The sequence below is a fragment of the Physeter macrocephalus genome, chromosome 19 (assembly GCF_002837175.3).
Source record: "Physeter macrocephalus isolate SW-GA chromosome 19, ASM283717v5, whole genome shotgun sequence".
Taxonomy (NCBI): domain Eukaryota; kingdom Metazoa; phylum Chordata; class Mammalia; order Artiodactyla; family Physeteridae; genus Physeter; species Physeter macrocephalus.
In genome coordinates this window covers 10,582,977-10,599,568 of record NC_041232.1, presented here as the reverse complement: position 1 = coordinate 10,599,568, position 16,592 = coordinate 10,582,977, and the positions used below count along the sequence as shown (strand labels likewise).

Here is a 16,592-nt window from a genome sequence, read left to right as displayed (position 1 = left end):
ATAAGGAAACCAAGTCCTAGGGGGATAAGTGACTTGCCCAAGGTCACAGAGTTCACCCGTGGCAGCGCTGGTTGGCTTTGTTAAAAGACCATGTGCTCAGCCACTGCCCAGGCCGCCTTCCAACATCACCCCCCAGACCCTCCCACCTTGGCAATGAACCTGCCCAAGATTGCTGCCTCTCACAGCACTCCTGATAAACCTTCATTTGTTTATTATGAGTCTAACACTCACCGGGATGATCTGCCCGCACACTCCCACAGGTTCATGGCGGGTGTAGCTGAAGTAGTCCCCATCGATGGGAATGGTTTTCCCGTGGTACTTATCAGCCCAGCCGGCATAGTAACTTCAAAAAAAAAAAAAAAAATCCAAACTCAATCAGTGACTGTCAGGGACCCCTGTAAACTCTGGCAGAAAGAGAAGACTCAAACTGGTCCAACTGGGTCTTTCTGATAATTGCCCTGGCTCTGGGCTTATTTCCAGAAAGACTTAACTAACTGCTAGGGTCACAATAATTCATTCTCGGTAACTAACCTCTAAGCCTCAGAATCACCTGGGGTGCTCATAAAAAACACCAAATTCCAGGTACCCACTTCTGACCTACTCAACTGACTCTCTGGGGCTGATGCCCAGGAATCAGTATTTTTAATAAACATTCAGATTTATTAAAATGTGACTGTCACACCAGCCCAGCACCACAGATTAGCATCTGAGAACCATAGATGGACTCTAGTGGGAAAGTGCAAACCCATCTAACAGCTGGCACTTGCTGTGTGCAGAGCATCGTACTAAGACTGAGTGAACAGTGACCAGAAACAAATCAATGACTGGGTCCTAACCCTGTAAAGCTTACCAACCAGACACACAGAGACACAAATGGCAAAAACACAGCAAATTAGAGCTGGGGGGAAAAGAAGAGTCATGTGTTTATAGTATGTGATGATTTTCAGGGAAGTAGGAAGAATGAAAGATGGGGGAGAGATGCAACATGCAGTGTAAAAGAGAGATTTCTGAAATGAATGTGTCTGCTGAGGTTAGCCTGAGACCAGACTTGACTTGGGTGTGAACATAGGTTTGTGACGCCAGGGAGAAAAATAGCCATGGAGTTGCCAATCTGTATAAATTAAGGCATCGCTACTCCCTTCTTCCCGGGTCTGTATTATGTGTGTTTGCATGCCTCAGAACAGGTATTTAATGAGCACAGAGGCACTCAGCTAAAACTCAGGAAGGCCTGGGGCTCTGCCTGCTGTTCACCAGGCTGCTCCCTCTGGGGCGTCCTTGCAGAGCATTCTCAATCTTGGCACTGCTGCCATTTGGGGCTGGAAAATTCTTTGCTGTGGGGGGCTGTCCTGTGCACTGCAGGATTTTTAAAGCATCCCTGGCCTCTATGCACTAGATGCCAGTAGCACCCCTCCCTCCCAGTTGTGACAACCAAAAATGTCTCCAGACATTAGCCACTGTCCCCTGGGAGATGCAATTGCCCTGGTTGAGAAACCCTGTTACGGGGGATAACTACTGTTTTGTTGTCCAACCCATACTTTTCTGGCACTGCTTCTTCCCCTCCACCTCTGTCCACATGGTCACGGAGGAACAGCCATTATTTGAACAATGATCTGTCCACCTGAACCACATCTGGTCAGACTCAAGGCCAGCCAATCAGGGCCCCCCCTTCCAGGAATCTGGCACGAGGACTAAGGGACTGCAGCTTAGTCTGGCTGGAATCACTCATACAGCAGCCAGCCCAGGTGTGAGCAACCGGGTTCCAACATGCAGACTGGCCCCAGGAGAGGCCAGTGTAGTCGACAGAAGAAGGAAGCAAGTAGGCAGCAGTTAGACTAAATGGCCTTCTGGATTTCAGACCCCTCACTCTCCACAGTTGCCCAAGTTAGGCTGAGTGAGTTCCTGTTACCTATGACCCAAGGGCTCTGACAAAGCTCTTATTCCTCATCTTGTATTTCTTGGTTATTAAAATGTTTATGATTAAACTAAGCCCAAAGCTAGCAAGAGGAAGCAAATAATGAAGATCAGAGCAGAGATAGGTGAAATGAAAAATAGAAGAACAACAGAGAGAATCAACAAATCCACAAGCTGGTTCTTTGAAAACATTCACGAAATTGACAAACCTTTAGCCAGACTAAGGAAAAAAGAGAGAAGCACAAATAACTAAAATCAGAAATGGAAGTGGGGACATTATAATTATAAAAACAAGATAAAAATGATTATAAGAGAATACTATGTGTAACTGTAGTCAACAAATTAGATAACCTAGAAGAAATGGAAAAATTCCAACTAACATATAAATTACCAAAACTGAAAGAGAAAACATATATGACTCAGTTACAGTTTGGGTATTGGGGGATGATTCCCATGAGATGGAGTCTAACTAGAATACGTTTCTCCAACTCCTGTGATCCTTTTACATTATTCTGTTTCCACCCCTCCAGCAACACTCCCTCCCCTCTGGCACGGCCAGAACAAAGAACAGGAAGCCTGAGCCCATACCGGAGACATCTGAGAACCATGTCCAGATCTACCAGGTAGGAAATGACATAGGGCTTGCCGTTGTCCAGGGTCTCCAAGGCCTGAGCAAAGAGAACAAGATCAGCACGGACAGGCGGGCACAGGAATGAATCAGCAAATCGGGGGGACGAACAGCACTGAGGCTCAGCATGGTCTGAGAAGGGATGGTGGCCCCTTTGTGCCGAATTCTGAGGCATTTCTGGGCCTCTTCAATGGCAGGGAGCAAGAGGAGGGGGATGGGAGGAAGGATGCACCAACTTCACATTCAATCATTTCACTAACATATTTTTTTCAAGCTTCTACTCTATGGCGGATCCAGGTGCTAGGAATACAGAGGCAATCATGGAGCTTATAGAACAAAAAGCCTTTGTAAAGCAATTATACTCCAATAAAGATGTTTTTAAAAAAAAGAGCAAAAAGCCAGCAAATAATGACATGAATTAGTCACAAGTGTTAAGAGTATTAGGAAGTGCCCAACCCAGTTGGAGCAACTCCAGCCTGAGAAGCACCCTTTAGGCTAAAACCTGAAGGATATGTAGGAGGAACGAGGCAAAGGGGAGGGTATGAATGGTGACAAAGGAAAGAGTACCCTGGGCAGAGGAAACAGCATGTGCAAAGGCCCAAAGCTTGGCAGTGAAGTTGAGGGAAAGCTGGTGAGTTGAGCTGTGTGTGTCAGGGCCACAGTTGGGAGATAGAGCCAGATCAGGGAAGGCCTACTAGATCATGTTGAGGGAACAGGGCTTTATCCTAAGGACACAGAATGTGACGGAAGGCTTAAGAGCAGAGCACCATGGTATAATTTGCCTTCTAGAAGCTTCACTCCAGCTGCTATGTGCAGTATGGACTGGGGGAGGAGAGGGTATTGCCTCCTGGTTTCTTCTGCCTCTTGCAGACAGGGAGGAGGCCCACCACACAGAGAGGGTCTGGGAGAGGTGTTCATCCCTCTGGGGGGTCTCTCTCCAGGAAGGCTTCCCCATCATAGCCCCCTCCCCACCCGAGTCTCCTCCTTTCTTAGCCAAACCCACTGCATCAAAGGAAACACTAAGAGGCTTCCCAGGTTGGTACAGGAAGGTACCCCAAAGGTATCCAGCCTACGCCATTCTGGCCAGTTACTTGTCAGCAAGGCAACCCTTTCCTGGCTATCCGTGGGATGTCCATTTGCCATGTGGGATGAGAGGGGAAGGAGCAGAGAACTTACTGCCAGGTAGGTCCGGTCCCGCTCTATCAGATCAGCCAGGCGGTTCAGCAGCCAGCCCCTTTTGGACGCATCCATGCGGCGCCAGGGCGAGCCCAGCTGGAATGCAGCCCGGGCAGCCTTCACTGCCCTGTCCACGTCTTCCTGGAAAACACCCACCGAGGTACTTCAGGCCTTCTCAGCAATAACCACCTCCAAATGCCTCCTGCCCCGCTGCTGAACGTGCCCACAGGAGCTTCAGTCAATGCCTGTGTGGAAACTGCCCCAAACAGTTCCTCCCAGCCTCAAAAGGGCTCTGTTTGACCAGCTTCAGAATTAAGTGACTGGGCTTCTCTCCTTCCTAGCAGTCATGGTGGGAATGAGGATCCTGATGGTTTCCATTTCTGGATTTCCATTTCAAAATCCCCCAAAGAGTTAACGTAGGGAGAGGCACTCAGGGATCAGCACTTAGAAATTGGCCATTTTTCCCCTCTTCCTTTCAAAACAAGCCCAGTGAAATTAACCATTCCTTCTGAGACGACTGGCAGTCTCCAACTAATGCAGGTTTAACCAGCTTCCCCCTCCTTGGGAAAGCAATAAAGTCAACACAGCTAGCATTTTCCATATAGGGAGATGTGTATCAGGAGGTAGGGAGCATCGTTTTCATTAATATTAAATACATTTACCATTAGACTACCCTATGAGCCAGAAAAGTATTCACACTTTCTTTTAGCAAAGGGAGAAAGGCCTTAAATGTGCATATAGAAGACTGTTTTAAAGAAGAGGACAGGAGGCATTCTTGAATTATTTTTAATGCTTTTTCTATTTTAATAAATGTTTTTTACTGAAAGTCTAATTTTTAACTTTAAAATTAGTATTACTGTTTTTTTCATTACTATGGGTATATATAATTAAATCAAAATATACTACAGACACCATAGCTAGATCTCAGGAGACCTGAATTCTGCTGAAGAAGATTTCCATCTAGCTGTGTACTTCCCTTCTCTGACCTTCAACTTCCAGGTCTGAAATGGAGAGATTGGATTAGATGTTCTCAAATTAAATTCCAAGCCTACAATTCTGCAACTGTATGAATTTTTTTATATTTTATTTTTAATAGATCTTTATTGGCGTATAACTGCTTCACAATACTGTGCTAGCCTCTGTGGCACAACAAAGTGAATCAGCCACATGCACACATACATCCCCATATCCCCTCCCTCTCGAGCCTCCCTCCCACCCTCCCTATCCCACCCCACCCCTCTAGGTTGTCCCAAAGCACAGAGCTGATCTCCCTGTGCTATGCTGCTGCTTTCCACTAGCTGTCTATTTTACATTTGGTAGTGTATATATGTCCATGCTACTCTTACTTCGCCCCAGCTTCCCCCTCCCCGCCGTGTCCTCAAGTCCATTCTCTACGTCTGTCTACGTCTTTATTCCTGCCCAGCCGCTAGGTTCATCAGTACCTTTTTTTTTCTTTTTTTACCTTCCATATATATGCGTTAGCATATGGTATTTGTTTTTCTCTCCCTTCACTCTGTATGACAGACTCCAGGTCCATCCACCTCACTACAAATAACTCAACTTCGTTTCTTTTTATGGCGGAGTAATATTCCATTGTATTTATGTGCCACATCTTCTTTGCACAACTGTATGAATTCTTGAACCCGGGTACAATCTAGCACTTTTACCTACAAGGAAGAGTTTCTGTGGTTTCACTTAACTCAAAAAGTTTAATTGGCATTTTTAGTTATGAAAGTAATACACACAAAGTTTCAACCATAAAAAAACATGTTAGAGAATGAAACCATCCTTGTGCACCCCCAACCCACTCAGCCGTTCCCTAAGGTTAAGTTACCATATCTCACCTTGTCCCCTTCAGCTACATGACAGATGACATCCCCAGTGGATGGATTGATGGTGGGGAAAGTTTTCTTGCTGACAGAATCATGCCACTCATTGTTTATGAAGATCTACAATGAGAAGGAAGAAAGTCCTCAGGACCAGCTCTCAACCTGATACTGACCACCAGCCATGTTTAAAAAAAAAAAATCAGAAAGAACAAATAGCAATTAGCTTCAGAGGGATGTGGCCTAGAAGTTAAAAGCACAGGCCTTGGAGACAATCCAAGCTGGAGCACCCACTCTGCCAAGTACTGTGGGTAAGTCATTTGACCTTTCAATGTCCTGGTTTCTTTGACCTGAAAAATGAAGACTATGTTCCTTTCTTATCAGTAATCTGTATCTACTGCTGTGTAACATCACCTCAACATTTGGTAGCTTAAAATGATTTATTATTATTTCTCACAGTTGTGTCCATTGATTAGGCTCAGCTGGGCAGGGCTTGGGCATGTGGTTGCAGAGCGAGGGCACCTGAGGCTGCAGGTGCAAGATACTTTCTTCACTCATATGTCTGGCACCACATGGTTGCTTGGGCTTCCTGACTGTATGGCAGACTCAGGCTGGTCAGACCTCTCACATGACAGCTGGCTTCCCTAGAGAGTGTTCCAAGACACCAGGCAGAAGCTGAAAGGCTTCTTAAGATCTAGCTTCAGAAGTCACATGGCCTTATTTCTGCCACCAAATTCCATTGGTCAGCATGAGACAGAGGCCCAGTCCAGATTCACAGGGAGGGAGAACCTCCACCTCTGCCTGGGAGGAGCAATGAAGAATTAGCAACCACTGTTCCTCTACCATACTACTGTAGTAGGGTTGTTATGAGAACCAATTTAGATTATTCTTTCATCCATTCAGTAAATATTTAGTGAACACCTGCAATGGGCCAGGCATGGTTCTAGGGCTGAGGACACAGTGGGAACCAAACTCAGGTACTTTTCTCTCATGGAGCTGGCGTTCTGGTAGGCACAGAAAATAAAGAAGCAATCAAATATACAAGGCAGTCTCAGACTGCAGTCATAAGTGCAAAGGAGAAAAACAGGATCCATAGAAAGTAATAAAGTGGAGGAAGATAGAGAGCTCTAGCTGGGATGGTCAGGGAGGGTTTCTCTGAAGAGCAGACATTTGACTTGAGCCCTGACTGATGAAAAGGAGCCAGCCATGGGAAGAATGGGAGGATGAGCAATCCAGGCAGCAGGAACAGCAAGTGCAAAGGCCCTGGGGCAGGAATAAGTCTGGTGTGTTTGAGAAAAAACAAAGGCAGCCAGAGTTACTGGTGAACCAGGAAGGAAGCGCTAGGAGATGGGGTCAGAGAGGAGTGCAGGTCCTGTGAAACCCTCAGGGGAGCACAGAGCAGAAATCTCCCAGCAAGCTGTCCGCTGAGGCTGGGGAAACTGGTCTTTCCAGAAGTGGGCTGAGGTCACTTCAGTCACTTTAACCAAGGCTGGGGCAAAGGTCACAGGTGGGGTGAAGGCAAGGACACCCGTCCAAGGCCACTCTGCCTTCCTTCCCCAAGGGCTCTCCTGGACCCCAGCATCCCAACATGGCCTGGCCCCGGCTTAGGACCTGTGAAGTTGTCTGCAGTCACTCAGCCAGGTTCTTTGGAAATGTGTGTGGGTTCACATTAGGTGGCTGATCATCAATCTGAAGGGAAAAGACACCTCTGTTTCTTCCTGCAAGAGAACTGGGAAGCAGGCAACAGGTAGTTTCCAGTGGGGGGAACAGGTGTAGCAGAAAGAGTTCAGGCTGGAAGCCAGGTGGACCCGAGTTCAAGCTGGACTGGGCCACACCCTCCCCACGTGCTCCCCTCTCTGAAAATCGGCCTCGCCTCCTGGTGAACTTGGAGGAGAGTGAAGCCCATGGGGAGGAGCAGAGATAACACCCGTGGAGGAAGGAGGAGAGCCTGGCAAACAGCCAGTGACCGCTCCAAACATCTGTTCCCATTGCCACCCTGAGTGCAGGCTCAGGTTTCACAGCCTCACACCCACCGATTCACTGAAGCACTTTAAGGAGGTCAGCTACAGAGAGAGGCAGGCCGCAGTGGGTGGGGGTGAGCCTGGCTGGCCTTGTACTGTTCCCTTCTGTTGACCAAGATGTCAGCACCTGGTACCATGTGAATGTTCTACCCATCACCTGCATGTCATGGAAATGGCTATTGACTGTTCCTGGCTACTCATTATGTGGCAGCCCCTGTACCAGAAGCTTTCCATTACTGGATCATTTCCATTTAAACCTCATAGCAAACCTAGGTGAGCTGCATCCTCCCTACAGCTGGGGGACATTGAGGCACAGAGAAGTCAAGCCACCTGCTCAAAGTCACACAGCAGTGAGAGCAGAGCCCGGATTTGAACCCAGGTCTTCAGAACTCCAAGGCCTGTGCTCTTTGCCCAGTTCTTCCCCCCAACTTCATACTCCAGTCAGAGCCCATGTCTGCCTTCAAGGAGGTCAGAACTCTTGTTTCCTAATCTCCATCTTTATGGTTTACTTAACTGCCCTGCTGCAAGTTTGATTTTGAGTTTTTATTATGGGTGCTATAAAAAGCACCATCCTCTAAGCCAGACAGACATGTGTTCAAATCTTGGCTCTACCCCTCACAAGCTGTGACCTTCGGGCCAATCCCTTCATTTCCAGATGCTTCATCGGTCTCGGGATGACACATCCGAGGGCTTAAATGTGAGGACTAAATTCAATGAGGGGTGTAAGCTCCTAAGCCAGGACCCCACATGCAGTGTGTCTCACCACCACAGTCAGTACTTTACTCCAGATACCTGCACAGCAGCATACTAAATTAGTTTATCCTGAAAAAGTTTTCGTTGTTATTTTGAAAAGATCAGGAAGTATGAAGCGGAGAGTGGGCCAGTCTGGTTAAACTCCCCAGGTCCTCACCCCTTCCTCCCTGGGCGGGGCCCACACCATCCCCTGATCTTGTCTAGGACCCTGGAAAGAGCACTCCCTGGCCCCTGTCTTCCTCTCAATGCCCTGGATTTGTTGAGTCACTCTCCACTGTTGAATTTTCAACAGTCCATCCTCCCTTCTAACTAATAGGATAAGCTGGGGTTTGCAGGAACCTGGAATCTTCCTTCTGTTTAGAGTTCCCACTTCCCCTCTCCTAGAGCCAGACTTCAGTGGTGCCCTCCTTGGTGGTGGGGGGTGGGGACCTAGGGTGAGAACCGTTCTCATACTGAGCCTCTGCCAAAGTTCTGCTTCAAGTGAGGAGAGTTTCATAGTGACTTACCTTGAATAAACACAAGAGTGGACTCTAGGCCGAATGTTTCATAACCTCTTGGCCAGAAACCCAACGCCTAACTTACATAACATGTTAACTCACTCACCCTGGGAGGGGGTCCTACCGGGCTCACACTTCCCCATTATAGTTTCTAGAAGTAGAGAGACAGCCTCATGGCATCAGAAGTTGACACTTTGAATCTGGACTGCTAGCAAAACTCATAGAGCTTTTCCATCAAAATGCTCTATTTTCTCTACATTTTAATAAATACATCTCACTGCATTTTATAAAAGTTGGATTCACTCATCCATGCAGTGGTTAAGTGTTAACCAAGTGCCATTGCCATGCTGGGCACTGAGTGAAACAGCCAGGTCCTGGCTCATTGAACCAAAGTCCCGGGAGGAGAGACATGATCAACAAGCAAATGAAGAGAGAAGCAGAAACAAACAGGCAACAGTCAGGACCAGAGCGGGTACCTGAGGCAGGGGCTTGGGGACACGAGGAACCAAAAGGGCCCCGTGGCTGCAGAGTGAGGGTGGGGGAGAGCAGAGGGGGCTCTGGGTTCCGCACCTGCTATGTACCAGGACCTGCACTGGTGCTGGGGTCCTGGAGGGAACGGGACAGATGTGGAGAGTGTCCATTCTCAGTGGGGATCATGGACTTTGTTTTTTTAAATAAATTTATTTATTTTATTTTATTTATTTTTGCCTGCGTAGGGTCTTCATTGCTGCGCACTGGCTTTCTCTAGTTGCAGTGAGTGAGGGCTACTCTCCGTTGCGGTGCGTGGGCTTCTCACTGGGGTGGCTTCTCTTGTTGCAGAGCACAGGCTCTAGAAGCTCGGGCTTCAGTAGTTGCAGCACGCGGGCTCAGTAGTTGTGGCTCGCGGGCTCTAGAGCGCAGGCTCAGTAGTTGTGGAACGCGGGCTTAGTTGCTCCACGCATGTGGGATCTTCCCAGACCAGGGATTGAACCTGTGTCCCCTGCACTGGCTTCTTAACCACTGTGCCACCAGGGAAGTCCGATCATGGACTTTTATTCTGTAACTTGCTTTTATGAGTAAGTTTATCTTGGACGTTATTCCACAGGCATATCTGCCTCATTATTTTAAGCAACATAGCAATCTTCAAAACTAATGGACCACAATTTATTTAATCATGTCCTACAAATGCACTTTTAGGAAAAGTTTTCACTGCAAGCAGACCTCAGAGATATTTTGGGTTCAGTCCAGACCATCGCAATAAAGTATTGCAATAAAGGGTGTCACATGACTCTTGGTTTCCCAGTGCATATGAAAGCTATATATTATACCACAGTCTATTAAGGGTGCAATAGCATTATATCTAAAAAAATCAATGTGCATACCTTAATTTAAAAATACTTTATTGCTGGGGCTTCCCTGGTGGCACAGTGGTTAAGAATCTGCCTGCGAATGCAGGGGACATGGGTTCAAGCCCTGGTCCAGGAAGATCCCACATGCCGTGGAGCACCTAAGCCCGTGCACCCCAACTACTGAGCCTGCGCCTAGAGCCTGCGAGCCACAACTACTGAGCCTATGTGCTACAACTACTGAAGCCCACGCGCCTAGAGCCTGTTCTCCACAACAAGAGAAGCCCCCGCGATGAGAAGCCCGCGCACTGCAACAAAGAGTAGCCCCAGCTCGCCGCAACTACAGAAAGCCTGCGCGCAGCAACGAAGACCCAATGAAGCCAAAAATAGATAAATAAATAAATAAAATTAAAAAAAAAAACTTTATTGCTAAAAAGTGCCAATCATCCTCCAAGCCTTCAGCAAGTCATAATCTTTTTGCTTGTGGAGGATTTGAAATATGGTGAGAATTACCAAAATGTGACAGACAGGAAGTGAGCAAATGCTGTTGGGAAAATGGCGCCAATAGACTTGCCCAATGCAGGGTTGCCACAAACCTTCAATTTGTAAAAAACGCAGTATCTACAAAGTGCAATAAAGCACAGCACAATAAAATGAGGTCTGCCTGTATTCCTGACAGTGCTGCTGCAGCAAACATCCTTAGACATGCATCTTTGCAAAGCTGGGGCAGGTTACCGTATTTAGAATTACTGAGTTGGAGGATAACATGATCCGTGGCTTCCTCGGATATCTTCTATTCCAGGCCCCTGCGGATTAGGAACTGCAAACAGAAACTTGTGGGGAGGGGTGAGAAGCTGGGGCAGGGACAGTAGAGCTGGGAGCAGGACTGCAGGACCCTGGAGAGGAGTCTTAACCAAAGCGAGGACAGAGTGATATTCTAGTGCCACCACCACCCCATGGCAATGGACAGTCATAATCTGCCCAAGGTCGCCAAAAAAGGTTAAATGCCATTCAGCAGCTCCAATTTACAGACGCAGGACCCATTCTAGAAAGACTTTATTTTCAAGCTTTGATGCATGAAAGAATTAGGAATCTGTTACCTAGGAAATCTACACCCCTGGAATATGTTATTTTCCCTAAGAAGGAGTGAGGAAATGCTGTGGCTTTCTATCCTGGGTGAATCCTGCTGGCAACTGCTCTTTCAGTGGCAGTTGGGTAATTTATGTCTAAGAGAAAACAGATCATAAGGAGAGAAACAGAAACATGGAATGCCACCCACGTTCACACTTATCCACACAGTCATTTAGGTACCTCGGAGTTAGTTTGGGGTTAAGGCCAAGGGCAGCCACCTCCCGCAGAATGTCTCCCTGAACATTCTTTCCTCATCCCCCAGGGCCTTTGGTCTCACATTCCTGGACTTTCTATTATTTCTACAAAGGATCTTAAAACTCCTAAACAAGCAATAAAAGCAACGTGATCAGTGTGGAGATATGTCACTTGACTCATTCAGCACACAGCCATTCCAAACCGCTGCTTAGCCCAGCACAGGTCTTGGCTCATTCCATAAGAATCTCTCAAGGAAAACAAGATAAATCAAACTCCTATTCTGTATATACCACCTGTTAGCAGTGATTATCTGCAGCGGTGGGATATCAGAGGACTGTTTTTCTTTACTTTTTCGTTTTTATATTAGCTTATAGGCCACTTATTTTTAAAGAAATAAAACATTTAAAGTCCCCTTGAATCACTGCCCACAAGCAGATTCCCTATGCAGCCCTGCCCTCACGCCAAGGAGCGTTTTCCTTCCAGGACATTTTTAGCCATTTATATGGACCTATGTTTATCCACATTTGATAGAAAGTCTGTTTTGATAATTTTAATTAGTTTCACATCACTCAGAGTGCTAGACATTTTCCCCTCTTGAAACACTGTTCTTGAGATCCATTATTCATACAGCTCCAGCTAATTCCTTTAACTACTGCGTGCACAGAATTATTCTTTCCTGTAGCTGTAACATATGTTGTTCATCTGTTTCCCCATGGAAGGCAGGCTGGCTTATTTCTTGGTTTTTGCTAATATGCAGCGATGAACATCTATATGTGCCTATGTATATGTCCAGTGAGTTTCCACCTCACATACTTCTGTGATGCTTGACTTTTTGTACTGAGGATGTATTACTATTGGAATCAGAAAATTCTATATAAGGAGACCCTTTTTAAATTCTCTTTTTGTCAGTTTTCTCTTTAGTTCCTGAATGTTGTGGTTAAGAGGTTAAGAATAGAGACACGTTTTTTTTTTTTTTTCCCCTGGCCACAACGCACAGCTTGCAGGATCTTAGTTCCCCAACCAGGGATTGAACCCTCGCAGTGAAAGCGCAGAGAACTAACCACTGGACTGCCAGGGAATTCCCAAGACACAAATTTAATACACCCAAACTCCCAGTCAACTTTACCACAACCTAGCGCAGCCCTCCAGGAAACAAATTACAACTACAACAGTGCCCGCATAAAATGGAGTTATATCACCATTATATTGTAAGCTCAACAGCATCACTGTTATCTCCTATTTAAGGCTGCAGTAAATACGGAGGTGCAAGAAGCCACAAGCCAGGCACTTCCTAAGGGCTGTGCAAGGATGCCTCCCTTTTATCCTGACAGCAACCATATGATGTACATGGGATTTTTACCCCATTTTACAGATGTAGCAGCTAAGGTACAGAGTTAAGTAACTGTACCACCCTCCATATCCCTCTTTCCTTGCCTTATTTTTCTCCATAGCGCCGATCGATCAGCTTGCTCCATACTATGCATTTCGCTTGTCTTCCAGGATGCAAGCTTCCCATGATCAGGGATTCTTGCCTGTTTTGTTGGTTGGAATTGGGGGTGCTGAGGTGTCTTTTGAATGAGTGAACCTGCCCGGATTGACGTTACTGAGTGACAGGCAGCCTGAGTCCAGAGAGTGAAATAGTCCAATGATTTTTCTCATCTTCATTATTATTATCAACCAACATGAACTGGTAATGTTGAAGATGAAAAGTATTAGTCACACCTCATCCAGAGGAATTACTCTGCTGAAACCACACTCCCTTGAGTTTTCCTTTGAGTTGCCTTTGCAGATCTTAATTACTCTCCAAGTCAGGGAAGAAAAAAGGAATGAAAAATGAAAATCAGTTTCCTTGACAGAGCTGTGTCCCTGAAACCAACCAAGGATGAGAAATGTTGATCTTCATGAAGCCTGGCCATCATCAGCTCCCCATACAGGTCCCTGCTGGTGAGTGGGGGAGGAACTTGTCCTGTAATCTCCCTAACCCGACAAAGAAGTTCCCCCAACCCTGTAGCTCCACCCAGGACAAGTAGAGGCAAGAGGACCCCAGGAAGGTTGACCAAACCACCCCACTCTATAGACTCTTCTGGTTATGAAATAGAGGTGGGAAGGAAAAGACCTATTGCCTGTGCCACCCCCTCTTCAAGGAGAGACCCAACAAGCTTGAAATGCAACATCCCCCCAAATACCCTTGGGTGAGAAAATCCAGCACCTATAGAAGCAACTTCAAAGCCTGGAACAGCTCCTTCTGGGGAAACTCCAGACTCCAGAACAGTTCACTGAACATCAAGGAATCAATAATCCCCAGGGAAATGTCCAGGCACATGATCTAGTTTGTACCTAGAGCCCCTGGTAAGAGACTTAAAATGTTAGGATTAGACTTTGGCATTCTTGCCATCAGGGATTGCAATCAACTCAACACTGAAAACGGCCCAAGAAGCTTTAAAAGGGGCCTGTTTCAGCAGAGTGTGGATTGCTCATGCGGAGTGCTTTGCAACCCCTGGGAAGAATAAATAAGATCTGAATGTACTGGTTTAGCAAGACAATTCAGATACATTGTTCAGTGAGACAGCTTCAGAACAGTAAGTGCAAGGATCTCATTTAAGTAAAAACAAAAAAACCTGGTGCACGCTCACTTGCCCATGCTCTCACACACACACAGATGCAAAGAAAAAGTCTGCAAGATCACAGACCTACCAGTTAACAGTGCTCTTGAAGGGAGTGCAACGGGGTATGCGGGAAGTTTTACTTACTTCTGCATTTGTATACAGTGAGCAAGGGTTCCTTTTTTTTTTTAATAGCATTCTTTTTTTTTTTTTCTCTTGCACCGCATGGCCTGTGGGATCTTAGATCGAAACGGGGTCCCCTGCAGTGGAAGCGTGGAGTCTTAACCACTGGACCACCAGGTAAGTCCAAGGGTTACTTTTAGGATCTCAAAAAAATCTGGTAAAGAAAAGCAGCTGCAGGAAGATTTCACTCTGCTCCAACTTACCTTATGAACTAAATCTAGAGAACAGGACTTGTGCTATCGACCAGAGCTGTGTGGACGTTTGGACCCTGTTTCCTCACCTCCACATGAGCACAAAGGAGGATGATCTTCATTAGATCCTGTGGCCACAAAGGCTTGGGATGCTGCTGCCTTTCCCTTGAGGATATTTCTGCTTGATGTTCAAGTCTTTCAAGCATGAACTCCTCCTTAAGCGGCCTAAGGAGCAGCAGCCACTGCCTTTTTGGCTTGTGTTATGCAAAGGGCATCTTATTTTATCTTTTGTTTTTATTCCCTTGCAAATGACCATTTGTAACACCCTTTAAATCACACAGATGTGCCTTTACCCACAGTCTCTGTGCAGATTTGCAGCCGAGCTCCTGACCAGACAAGCAGGTCCCCTGTTGAAAGCAGCCAGCCAGGGGCAGTCTCTACTGCATCCTAAGTCAGCAGTGACCCCTTTATTCCCACACAGAGTTGCAACAATAGTACCATGGAAGGTTCTGGTTATCGGCTTACTCTTGGGAGCCTAGATGAACCCCAACTCTGCCGCTGACTTGAGTCTTTGGGTAACTCACTAAACCTCTTTGTAACTCAGTCTCTTCATCTGTAAAATGGAGATAATCACAGTACCTACCTCACCGGGCTGTTAAAGGATTAAATGGCACAACAGGTAAATACTTAGACTGGTGCCAGGTGCAAAGGAGGTGCACAGAGAATATCAGCTGTTACTCCTGTTAAGTACCCACGTGGTGTATGAACCCCTGTGCTCACCCTCTGACCCCTTCCCACTTTATAGAAGTTGAAGCTCAGAGAAGGGCAGCAACTACACTTTTTGCACAAACAAAATGAACTCTCATAACCAATTTCCTTCTCTGTGACTTTCAGCACTTTACTCAAACTCAAAGATCAAAAGAGAAAATATTCCCAAGTCCTGGTTGAGCAAGAAATCAGCTACTGGGAGTCAATGTTATCCTGGAAAGTCCCTCCTTTCTTTGACCAAAGAAAGAGCCCTGGAAGGCACAGACACCATTTGGGGGATTGCGCTGTTGTAGCGAAGGTCTCCACCCTTTCCCAGTTTCCAGCAGTGGAAGTGCCAGGACGCCGATAGGCCGGGGCCGTGGCCTTGGCCTCTCCCTTGGCGAACTGGTGAACCTTAGCTGAAAAGGACTCCTTTTTGTTTTTCCTTTTGGACGTTCTTGGACGAGGGCGAGTCAAGGGATAAAAGACTACGAAAAGACAAAACTGTTCCTGCAAAGAGGGTCTTAAATGGACATGTCGTCTGGGTGGGTGATGTCGTGAAGACTGCGCAGGCACAGGACAACTAAGGCCCGAAAGCCGAGGACGACTGGGGGTGGGGGAGGGGCGGGAGATGAAACCCGGAAAACGGGCAGCGGCCAGACAAGACAAATAAGTGGTCAAAGTCACAGCTAGGTAATGGAACCGAGGTGTCAGGGGCGGCGAAGGGGCCAAACTGCTCGCAGGCAGGGAAGGGAAGGTGTGCGGAAACAGCAACTGCAGCAAACCCCTCGAGTCCCAGCTGGATAAACTGAGGCCCGAAGAGATCCAGTCCCTTCCCACCCGGCGGCCTCTGTCCCCCGAGAACAAAGCGCTGGGGCGGCCTCACCTTGTTGTAGAAGACCTCGGGCTGCTGGTTGGGGGCCGGCACGGCCGGGGTGGCGGCAGCCGACAGCAGCCGGCGGCCCTGGCAGGGCCGGGCGGCGGCGAGCACAACTGCGCGCAACATGCCGAGGATCGCGCTGGTGTGCCGAGCGGAGCCCTGGCGGCTTGAACTGGAAGGACTGCCGGCGGGCAACTGCTTGCGAGATCTCTCCCTGCCCCGGGCGCGGCAGCCAATGGGCAGGCGCGGGGCGGGGCCCGGGGGCGTACCCGCGCCTTCCCCACGCCCCAGGCGGAGCTGTCCCTCGGCCGCTCGCCGCCAATACGCGCGCGCGCCCGTGGAGGGGCGGTTGGGGATCAAGGTTGATCTTCCTGTGGGCCCGGCACTGACTCGCGCGTGGCGCGCCGCGGGTGTAGAATGTCAGGATCTGGCGAGTTCACCGCACGTTGGCTGAACCCCTACTGTGTGCCTGAACCCTTAATGTGTACAGGCAAGAAACGAAGCGACCCTGGCCCTGACTTCAGG

At 47.6% G+C, this 16,592-nt stretch overlaps 1 protein-coding gene across 5 annotated transcripts in view; it reads right to left on the bottom strand.

The window, feature by feature from the left end:
* The window catches only part of ALDH2 (aldehyde dehydrogenase 2 family member), a 29,235-nt gene extending 12,970 nt beyond the window's left edge, over nucleotides 1-16,265 (bottom strand). The window contains exons 1-6 of one of the 5 annotated variants that reach the window (XM_028480161.2): nucleotides 16,074-16,139; nucleotides 10,873-10,943; nucleotides 5,560-5,664; nucleotides 3,716-3,856; nucleotides 2,500-2,579; nucleotides 232-343 (exon numbers count right to left, since the gene is read on the bottom strand). In XM_028480161.2, coding sequence (XP_028335962.1) covers nucleotides 232-343; nucleotides 2,500-2,579; nucleotides 3,716-3,856; nucleotides 5,560-5,664; nucleotides 10,873-10,905 — 471 coding nt within the window. In that variant the 5' untranslated portion in view covers nucleotides 10,906-10,943; nucleotides 16,074-16,139. Of the gene's footprint in view, nucleotides 1-231; nucleotides 344-2,499; nucleotides 2,580-3,715; nucleotides 3,857-4,648; nucleotides 4,717-5,177; nucleotides 5,383-5,559; nucleotides 5,665-10,872; nucleotides 10,944-12,897; nucleotides 13,788-16,073 lie in introns of those variants that run through there. The other 4 variants (XM_055080418.1, XM_007130001.4, XM_028480162.2 and 1 more) reach the window with 4 other exon arrangements.
* Nucleotides 16,266-16,592: the final 327 nt, after the last annotated feature.